The sequence below is a fragment of the Lolium perenne genome, chromosome 3, assembly GCF_019359855.2.
Source record: "Lolium perenne isolate Kyuss_39 chromosome 3, Kyuss_2.0, whole genome shotgun sequence".
Taxonomy (NCBI): Eukaryota; Viridiplantae; Streptophyta; class Magnoliopsida; order Poales; family Poaceae; genus Lolium; species Lolium perenne.
In genome coordinates this window covers 221,724,347-221,736,044 of record NC_067246.2, presented here as the reverse complement: position 1 = coordinate 221,736,044, position 11,698 = coordinate 221,724,347, and the positions used below count along the sequence as shown (strand labels likewise).

Below are 11,698 nucleotides of genomic sequence, written 5' to 3'. Positions count from 1 at the left end.
CATGTTGCTAAACCTCCTACTATCAATGTTAAAATAATTGGTGTTGGCAATGTCTCTAATTCTACTGCAAAGCGTGCAAAACTGCCTAAAACTGCTGAAACTGTTTGTGATAAAAGTGCTGAAATTTTTCAGAATGTTGTAGTTCATAATGGTTTAGATTTTGATAGTTGTCATATTTCTGAAGTTATTAAGTTCTTACAAAAACTTGCTAGAAGTCCTAATGCTAGCGCTATAAATTTAGCCTTTACAAAACATATTACAAATGCTCTCATTAAAGCTAGGGAAGAGAAATTAAAACTTGAAGCTTCTATTCCTAGGAAGTTGGAAGATGGTTGGGAGCCCATCATTAAGATGAAAGTCAATGATTTTTATTGTAATGCTTTATGTGATCTTGGTGCAAGTATTTCTGTTATGCCTAAGAAACTTTATGATATGCTTGACTTGCCACCTTTGGAAAATTGTTATTTGGATGTTAATCTTGCTGATAATTCTATAAATTAAGAGACCTTTGGGGAGAATTGATAATGTTCACATTACGATTAATAATAACCTTGTCCCTGTTGATTTTGTTGTTTTGGATATTGAATGCAATGCATCTTGTCCTATTGTTTTGGGAAGACCCTTTCTTCGATCTGTTGGTGCTATTATTGATATGAAAGAAGGAAATATTAAGTATCAATTCCCTCTTAAGAAAGGTATGGAACACTTCCCTAGAAAGAAAATGAAGATGCCTTTTGATTCTATTATTAGAACAAATTATGATGTTAATGCTTCTTCTCTTGATGTTACTTGATTTACACTTTCTGCGCCTAGCTGAAAGGCGTTAAAGAAAAGCACTTCTTGGGAGATAACCCATGCTTTTATTTTGCTACTGTTTTGTTATGTCTTGGAAGTTATTACTACTGTAGCAACCTCTCCTTATCATGTTTATTTCGTTGTTGTGCCAAGTAAAGTCTCTAATAGGAAGTTGATACTAGATTTGGATTTCTGCGCAGAAACAGTTTTTTAGCTGCCACGGATTCACGTTTTTCTCTCTGTAGGAAACTCGTAAAATCTTGAAAACATTCATGCGTGATCCTCACATATGTACGCAACTTTCATTAGTTTTGAGCTTTTCCATCTGAGCCTGTTAAGTGCCTCAAAAAAATTCGTCTTTACGGACTATTCTGTTTTGACAGATTCTGCCTTTTATTCCGCATTGCGTCTTTTACTGTGTTGAGTGGATTTCTTTATTCCATTAACTTTCAGTAGCCTTGGGTAATGTCCAGAAGTGTTGGTAATGATTGTTTCCTTGCTGAACATGTGAATTTTTTATTATGCACTAACCCTCTAATGAGATTGCTTTGAGTCTGGTGTGAAGGAAGTTTTCAAGGATCAAGAGAGGAGGATGATATGATATGATCAAGAAGAGTGAAAATTCTAAGCTTGGGGATGCCCCCGTGGTTCATCCCTGCATATTTCAAGAATACTCAAGCGTCTAAGCTTGGGGATGCCCAAGGCATCCCCTTCTTCATGAACAACTTATCAGGTCACCTCTAGTGAAACTATATTTTTATTCCGTCACATCCTATGTTCTTTACTTGGAGCGTCTGTTTGCTTTTATTTTTGTTTATGTTTGAATAAATTCGGATCCTAGCAATCCTTGTGTGGGAGAGAGACACGCTCCGCTTTTTCATATGAACACTCGTGTTCTTCGTTTTTCATGTTCATGGCGAAAGCTGAAAGCCGCAACACTTGTTCTTGTTGTTATTTGGTTGGAAACATAAAATGCATCATATTGTCTTGAATAATTTGATACTTGGCAATTGTTTTGAGCTCTCATAGATCATGTTTAACCTCTTGCATCATGTAGTTTAAATCTATTAGTGGATAACTACCGTAGAGCTTGTTGAAATTTGGATTGCATGATTGATCTCTCTAAGGTCTAGATATTTTCTGGTAAAAGTGTTTGAACAACAAGGACGACATCGTAGAGTCTTATAATGCTTGCAATATGTTCTTGTGTAAGTTTTTGCTGTACCGGTTCCTACTTGTGTTTGCTTCAAACAACCTTGCTAGCCAAAGCCTTAAACTGAGAGGAAATGCTTCTCGTGCATCCAAAAACCTTGAGCCAAAACCTATGCCATTTGTGTCCACCATAACTACCTATATGTGGTATTTTTCTGCCATTCCAAAGTAAATTGCTTGCGTGCTACCTTTAAAAATTCATTCCTTGTCTTTGCAATACATAGCTCATGGGAAAGTAGCCTAAAAACTATTGTGGTAATGAATATATTGCTTATGTATCTTAGTTCTTATAAGTTGCTTGTTGAGTGGTAACCATGTTTCTGGAGATGCCATCAACCTGTCACACCTTTGTTGAATATCATGTGAGTTGCTATGCATGTTCGTCTTGTCTGAAGTAAGGGAGATTTCTCATGATTAAATGGTTTGAGTATGCATATTGTTAGAGAAGAACATTGGGCCGCCAACCAAAGCCATGTATCATGGTGGAAGTTTCAGCTTGGACATTAATCCTCAGAATCTCTTATGAGAATATTATTTGTTGTTGAATGCTTAAAGCATTAAAAAGAGGAGTCCATTATCTATTTTCTATGTTGTCCCGGTATGGATGTCCTCAAGTTGAGATCTATCAAAACCGAGAAATCAAATGCGATTTATCTCCTTGGACCTTTGTACAGGAGGCATAGAGGTACCCCTTTGTGACACTTGGTTGAAACATATGTAATGCAATGATAATCCATGGAAATCCGAGCTAATTAGGACAAGGTGCGGGCACTATTGGTATTCGATGCATGAGGCTTGCAACTTATAGGAGGTTTTATGCATAACACATATGAATTATTAGTACCGTTGACACAATTGTTTCCATGATTTCAAAATAAAAAGCTCTAGCACATGAGTAATCCCTGCTTCCCTCTGCGAAGGGCCTTTCTTTTACTTTATGTTGAGTCAGTTTACCTACTTCTTTCTATCTTAGAAGCAAACACTTGTGTCAACTGTGTGCGTTGATTCTTACATGTTTACTTATTGCACTTATTATATTACTTTGTGTTGACAATTATCCATGAGATATACATGTTGATAGTTGAAAGCAATTGCTGAAACTTAATCATACTTTGTGTTGCTTCAATGCCTTCTACTTTGAATCTATTGCTTTATGAGTTAACTCTTATGCAAGACTTTTGATGCTTGTCTTGAAAGTACTATTCATGAAAAGTTTTTGCTATATGATTCAGTTGTTTAGTCATTATCTTTTTGTTAGCGAAACTATATACCATTGCTTTGAATCACTTCATTCATCTCATGTTCTTTACAATAGTATTGATCAAGATTGTGTTGGTAGCATGTCACTTCAGAAATTATTGTTTTTATTGTTTACCTACTCGAGGGCGAGTAGGAACTAAGCTTGGGGATGCTTGATACGTCTCCAACGTATCTATAATTTTTTATGTTCCATGCTAGTTTTATGACAATACCAACATGTTTTAGTCATACTTTATAATGTTTTTATGCATTTTCCGAGACTAACCTATTAACAAGATGCCGCAGTGCCAGTTCCTGTTTTCTGCTGTTTTTGGTTTCAGAAATCCTACACAGGAAATATTCTCGGAATTGGACGAAACAAAAGCCCACGGAGCCTTCCAGAACACCGAAGAGGAGACGAAGAGGGGACGCGAGGCGGCCACACCATAGGGGGGCGCGGCCCCACCCCTGGCCACGCCGCCTTATGGGGTGGGCCCCTCGGGCGTCCCCCGACTCTGCCCCTTCGCCTATTTATTCTCTCTGTCGCGAAAACCCTAGTACCGAGAGCCACGATACGAGAAAAGTTACTGATACGCCGCCGCCGTCAAACCCCATCTCGGGGGTTCAGAAGATCGCCTCCGGCACCCTGCCGGAGAGGGGAATCATCACCGGAGGGCTCTACATCACCATGCCCGCCTCCGGACTGATGCGTGAGTAGTTCATCCTTGGACTATGGGTCCATAGCAGTAGCTAGATGGTTGTCTTCTCCTCTTGTGCTATCATGTTTAGATCTTGTGAGCTGCCTATCATGATCAGGATCATCTATTTGTAATGCTACATGTTGTGTTTGTTGGGATCCGATGAATATGGAATACTATGTCAAGTTGGTTATTGATCTATCATATATGTGTTATTTATGTTCTTGCATGCTCTCCGTTGCTAGTAGAGGCTCTGGCCAAGTTGATACTTGTGACTCCAAAAGGGAGTATTTATGCTCGATAGTGGGTTCATGTCTCCATTGAATCTGGGGGAGTGACAGCAACCCGTAAGGTTGTGGATGTGTTGTTGCCACTAGGGATAAAACATCAATGCTTTGTCTAAAGATATTTGTATTGTTTACATTACGCACAGTACTTAATGCAATTGTCTGTTGTTTGCAACTTAATACTGGAAGGGGTGCGGATGCTAACCTGAAGGTGGACTTTTTAGGCATAGATGCTTGCTGGATGGCGGTCTATGTTCTTTGTCGTAATACCCTAAGTAAATCTCATAGTAGTCATCATGATATGTATATGCATCTCTATTTGTCAATTGCCCAACTGTAATTTGTTCACCCAACATGCTATTTATCTTATTGGAGAGACACCACTAGTGAACTGTGGACCCCGGTCCATTCTTTACATCTGAAATACAACCTACTGCAATCACTGTTCTCTGTTGTTATTTGCAAGCAAACATCATTCTCCACACCATACGTTTAATCCTTTGTTTTCAGCAAGCCGGTGAGATTGACAACCTCACTGTTAAGTTGGGGCAAAGTAGTTTGATTGTGTTGTGCAGGTTCCACGTTGGCGCCGGAATCACTGGTGTTGCGCCACACTACACTCCTTCACCAACAACCTTCACGTGGCCTTCATCTCCTACTGGTTCGATAAACCTTGGTTTCTTACTGAGGGAAATCTTGTTGCTGTACTCATCATACCTTCCTCTTGGGGTTCCCAACGGACGTGTGCTTTACCGTCACAAGGAGCTGCCTCACACGCCAGCAGCAACCTCTTTTCTGGCGCCGTTGCCGGGGAGATCAAGACACGTTGTAAGGGGAGTCTCTCACATCCAATCTCTTTACTTTGTTTATTGTCTTGCTTTATTTTATTTTCTGTCTTGTTTGCTTTCTTATATCAAAAACACACAAAAAACTAGTTACTTGTTTTACTTTATTTAATTCGGTTTGCTTTATTACTGTTAAAATGAATACTCCTGAAAACACTAAGTTGTGTGACTTCGCTAACACAAATAAATGATTTCATATGCACTCCTATTGCTCCACCTGCTACAACAGAATTTTATGAAATTAAACCTGCTTTACTAAATCTTGTTATGAGAGAGCAATTTTCTGGTGTTAGTACTGATGATGCTGCTGCCCATCTTAATAATTTTGTTGAACTTTGTGAAATGCGAAAGTATAAGGATATAGATGGGGATATTATAAAACTGAAATTGTTTCCTTTCTCCTTAAGAGGAAGAGCTAAAGATTGGTTGCTATCTTTGCCTAAAAATAGTATTGATTCATGGACTAAATGTAAAGATGCTTTTATTGGAAAATATTATCCTCCTGCTAAGATTATATCTTTGAGAAGTAGCATTATGAATTTTAAGCAATTGGATAATGAACATGTTGCCCAAGCATGGGAGAGAATGAAATCTTTGGTAAAGAATTGCCCTACCATGGACTAACTATTTGGATGATCATCCAAACCTTTTATGCAGGATTGAATTTTTCTTCAAGAAACCTATTGGATTCAGCTGCCGGAGGTACTTTTATGTCCATCACTTTGGGTGCTGCAACAAAGCTTCTTGATGATATGATGATCAACTACTCTGAATGGCATACTGAAAGAACTCCTCAAGGTAAGAAGGTAAATTTTGTTGAAGAAACCTCTTATTTGAGTGATAAGATTGATGTTATTATGTCTATGCTTGTTAATGGTAGGTCTTATGTTGATCCTAATAATGTTCCTTTAGCTTCATTGGCTAAAACCTCTCCCATAAGAAAAAATGATAAGCACCAGAAGGCCAAGGTGTTATATCTTTACAAATGTAAACTAGATTATTGACTCTACTGCAATTGGGAAACTGTTGGAGATATGCCCAAGAGGCAATAATAAAAGTGTTTATTGTTATATCTTAGTGTTCATGATAAATGTTTACATCCCATGCTATAATTGTATTAACCGGAAATATTAATATTTGTGTGTTTTATAAACATAAAGGAGTCCCTAGTAAGCCTCTTGTTAAACTAGCTTGTTGATTAATAGATGATCATGGTTTCCTGATCTTGAACATTGAATGTTATTAATAACAAGATCATATCATTAGGTGAATGATGTGATGGACATACACCCATAGTACGCGTAGCATATGATCAAATCATTTAGTTCTTTGTGCTTCAAGCTTTAATATGCATAGTAACTTAATCCTTCAACCATGAGATCATGTTAATCACCTACACCGGATGGATGCTTTGATGACACCAAACACTACTGCGTAAATGGGTTGTTATAAAGGTGGCATTAAGTATTTAGAAAGTATAGGGTTGAGGCACTTGTATCAATAGTGGGATTTGTCCATCCTAATGACGGATAGATATACTCTGGGCCCTCTAGATGGAATGACATCCAATTAGCTTGCAAGCATGTGACTGGTTCACAAGGGATAGCATATCACGATACGAGTAAAGAGTACTTATCGGTAACGAGGTTGAACTAGGTATGGAGATACCGACGATCAAACTTCGGATAAGTAAAATATCGCGAGACAAAGGGAATTGTTATTTTATGTGAATGGTTCTTTCGATCACGAAGTCATCGTTGAATGTGTGGGTGCTATTATGGATCTCCAGGTCTCGCTATTAGTTATTGATCGGAGAAGAGTCTCGATCATGTCCGCATAGTTCTCGAACTGTAGGGTGACACACTTAAGGTTTGATGTCGTTTTAGGTAGATAAGATTCATATATGAGAAGTCATTTTCCGGGGTTCGAAAAAAGTCCGGTGTTTTGACCGGAGCTTCTAGAAGGTTTTGGAAGAATTGGAATAGTCCAGAATATTGTGGAAGGTTCCAGAAGTGTTCGGGACGACCCGGACTGTCTAAGGAAGTCTGAAGGGTTCCATAATAGGTGTATCCATGTTTTCCTTAAGGGTTAAGGAGTTTCCCCTAAGGCAGATTCGGATTTGGCAAAAGAGTTCTAGTTCTAGTAGGTTTCGGCTGACAGAAACCTACTGGAACTATCCCAAACTTTGGGGGCAGGTCTTGGACGACCCAAGGACCTTTTCCACCTATAAAAGGAGGGCAAGGGGAGCCCCAAGTGGTGCACAAGTCGCAGCCCAAGCTCCCTCTCCCCAAACCCTAGCCGCCCCTTCCTCCTCCTCCCTCTTGCACGGCTATGGTGGAGCCCTGTAGGCCCTGTAGGATTTCTCCACCACCGCCGTCATCACGCCGTCGTGCTGGCGGGATTCCGAGGAGAATCTACTACATCCGCTGCCCGCTGGAACGGGGAGAAGGACGTCGTCATCAACACCGTACGTGTGACTGAGTGCGAAGGTGCTACCTGATTGTGGCACCGTCAAGATCTTCTACGCGCTTTTGAAAGCGGCAAGTGATCGACTACATCCACCACTAGATTTATCTCGTTAACGCTTAGCGATCTTCGAGGGTATGTTGATCTTCACCTCGTTGCTACCATCTACTAGATTAGATCTTGGCTTGTTATTCGTTTTTGCGGTAGGAAAATTTGTGTTTTCTATGCTACGAATCCCTACATCTGCATCAATAGTTGCACACAGCCATGTTTTTATTGAAAAGAAAAAAACACAATACACATACTTTTCTTGGAGAGCCAATTAACAACTAATCTCCTCTGAATTTTCAATATTGTCTATGCCCGATAAGAATGCGATGCTATTTCCAGAAAATCGCAGGCATAATCCGCCACAAGTGGTCACAAAAATTGGAATCTCTTCCTTTTATTTAAACAGAAAATGTGAAATTCATGGAGCTTGAGCTGATAGCATTAAGCAAAACGCAATCTACTGCGAGGACAAGCCAGATTATGTTCATTGGAAGAATTATGAGAGAGCACAAGGCGAGGCTCTACATCATCCGGCGATGCTTCGTCATGCTTCTTTGTCACCACGACTAATCTGTGATCAGTGGGCCTTTGTTCGAGTAAACAGACCCCAATTCTGTTCTGGTATCTATCTGTTTCAGAATTCAGAGTGTGTAGGTCTTAACAATTCTTTGATGTGCATACATTCTTCTTTTCAAAATGGAGGAAATATGCCTGGTCTTTGATGTGTTTAGTTGTTTACCGAGCAGATATTTGCTAGGTTTCAGCATTCTTGTTTTTAGTGTGTGAGAAATGCTGACATTCTTGTAGCGCATTTGATAAATTATAATGAATTATCTGGATATTACTTAAGGGTACTCACTTTTACTCGCACGTTTGCTGTGTGGATACTACTGATCATTCACATGTGTGTCTAACTGATTATAATAGTTGTTGACAATTAATTTATTTTCTAGTATATCGACCTGTGTCCAGAAATAGTCCATGTCAGAATAACGAGAAGGTTTCATATCGGATCAAAGGAAGAGAATAATCGAGGCTACGGTTTAATCGCCCACGATATATTTCCCATATCCGAACAAAAAAAATATTTTATCGTGTTCAATCCCAAAAAATGTGACTTCAGGAGGAGCACAAGCTAAAGAAATATGCGATATACAGTGTTGTGCTCCTTTATTATAATGAGTTTTGCATGGAAGGTTTTGCCACAAAAATCTGGAATAGTTTAGGATTGGGCTTATGAGCATCTCATATTTTGCTATATAGAGTGTGGTATATATGTAACCACCCGGTCGTGTTGGATATGTCAGTCATGTAGTCACCGCCTAAGTTTTCATCTTTGTCCTCAATGAGATATAGACTCCATATATTAAATCCTAAAAATACACGATCAATTTATTAAATGACCTTTTGTAGTACTAAGTCCTGTTAGTAATAAGAAAGACTACTTTCTGTATATATTATCTTTGAATTTTAACATTGTTCCTAAACTTTAATACAGAATAAACTTTGCTTGTATACTCAACAAATATTTGATTCTTTGGCTTATATATCTCCATGGCGACGGCTTTTACACATACGGTAAACCATTTGGCATACTCAACAAAATAATTCATAGAAGTGAGAAAACTCTATAAGAAACAAATCAAATAAATTAGAAAAACTAGGAAACCTGTTACTCTTGAGAACCAAAAATATATATAGAAACACAAGTCAGCAAAAAATTAAACAAGCTATAAAGTTAAGAGAAAATTATGAATTACAAAAATATGTAAAATGAAATATAAATGCTGCATATGATGCATTTTCATCCCTTAGCCATACTAACATATATTGTAATTGGCATGCATATTTTCTTCGATCCCCCTTTCTTCTGATTTGCTTCTACAAATTCCTGAAATTCCATCTTGTGATAATCCTCTAAAATTTAATAATTCTCTTGTAACATGTTTTTATCCATAACATTATATTTTACATATTCATTTTACCAAAAATAAGAATGATTGAAGTAATAATAACTTAAAAGAGAAAGTAGAGAAGTTTCCGGAATATCTGGTGCATTTTTTGGCATACAAGTAGTAGTTCAAACTTTCTTAATGTCTCCTACTTATTTCTTCATTTTTCCAAAATTTGTGTTCACAAAAATTCCTTTCTCTTTACAATATTTTGTTCTTCCCTTTTTATTCCTCTAAATTTAGTTTCCACATACACTTGTTGAATGCCAACCAGACATATTTTCCAACTTCTTACTATCTTCTAGTTGTGTTGATTGGCTACTAGATCACGTCGACGTTACTATATAACAAACCAAAAAGTGGAATTACTTGTAAAGGCAGAAAATTTGCTATATTGGCGCGCCAGCCAATTGACTGAAACCTTGGTGGCCACAAAAGTTAACGTTGGCAGATCAAAAGGTGCAAAGATGTGCTTTAAAAATAGTAGTCAAACAATGGGTAGCGTTTGGTGCAATCAAAATTACCTAGGTTCCTTAAGTTATCATAGTCAAAGCATTTAACCTTGAAAGAAAAGATAAGTGTTTGCAATTGAAAACCTCTCTAATTTTCAACGGCTGATTCTCTGATGAAGGATTCCAATTTCCAAGTTTTGACCTTACATGATGTATTGTCTGATATATACAAATACAGTGCCGTGGTGTTTCCATGGTCACAACTTGTATTTCCCTTTCTCAGTGCTTCGTTCCATCCTTTTGGAAAAACAAAATGTGAAATGCATTCAGCCTCTACTTATAGTAGTTTTAAGTAAAGTTCAATCTACTGTGATATGCACATGTCTGCACAACTCAATGCAAATGATAAGCACAGAAAACAACCCAATGCAAATTATAAACACAAAGAGAACAGAGATGACTTGACTTAGCCTTGGTACCATTGTCTAGGGGAATCTTAGGATCTCAACTCATCAAACTGAGAACATATACTGAGATATGTATGCCCGGGGCTAGACAAACTAAATCAAGTGGATGCCAATATATAGTAGGAATGTTTAGCAGCGAATCCATAGATGTGTCTAAGAAAATCCCAGTGGGAGATAGCTCACTCCCAGCGAGATATCACTGGAATCGGAACGACTAATGAGACACTACATGGTCCACAAGTTTTGGAGGCATTGCCCCCAAAGTCTCTTACATCAAAGTTCGTGCAAGTTGTCAAACTGTGCCATGTGCATGTGGAATCGAAACTGCCGTCTCCAGAGAAGTGGCGTACTATTTTTCTGGAAAAAAAGATGTGCCACATGATAACATCTAGAAAAATGGAATATGTTGTTGCAAGCTTCAACTAGTCAAGAGAGCCGGTGATCCGGGACTCCTCCGCTATATAAGCACACTAAATGCTATGTGACTAAGCACACAAAACAGAAACATTTCGAGACTCAAGACTCCACAGGCCACAGACATACAGAGCATGTCGTATCCTGAAGAGAAATCGCTTGATTGTTCAGTCAGGATGAGCAAGCCAAGGATCCAAGGCAAGCAGAGAGGGGGCCTCGGCAGGGTGCTGAGAGAGCACAAGGCGAGGCTGTACATCATCCGGCGATGCGTGGTCATGCTGCTCTGCCACCACGACTAGATTACTGATCGATGATTTCGGCTCAAGTCCAAGACTCTAGTTTTGCTCTGGTTTCCATTAATTTTCAGGCTTCGGAGTTAGGTCTTGACATTCTTTTGATGTGTATACTGAGGGAACCATTGTTAGATGTAGACTTTTTTGGCGAGAAAGCTTGACATTCTTGCTGTGCACTTGGTAGATCAGAAATGCAATATCTGGATATTACGGATGTGGAACTTTTCTTTTACTACTTGATTGTTGATGTCATTGTGCTGTGTTGTTACTTTGTTTCTGCTTGGAAGAATTTGCAACCACACCACATAGGCCACACTGCGAAATTCGCCAGAAAATCCGCACTTCAGCCACCAGTGAAACAGAATAGTGATACCCGATTAGATGCGAGACCCCAAACACAGCCCATTCATCTCTCGCGACAGGAGGCGGAGACGACAACTTCAAACGCGCGGTGAGCACTGATATCCTCTCCCTCTGCTTGCCGCTCCATCTGCGGGGATGGTCGCTCCTACATTTTGGTGTAGTTT

General features: G+C 38.9%; 1 protein-coding gene across 1 annotated transcript; it reads left to right on the top strand.

Annotated features, from left to right (window-relative positions):
• Positions 1-10,939: 10,939 nt before the first annotated feature.
• Positions 10,940-11,384, top strand: LOC127338543 (small polypeptide DEVIL 4-like). The gene has a single exon (XM_051364612.2). It carries the CDS (start codon positions 11,013-11,015, stop codon positions 11,175-11,177), a length of 165 nt encoding a protein of 54 aa, XP_051220572.1. The 5' UTR covers positions 10,940-11,012; the 3' UTR covers positions 11,178-11,384.
• Positions 11,385-11,698: the final 314 nt, after the last annotated feature.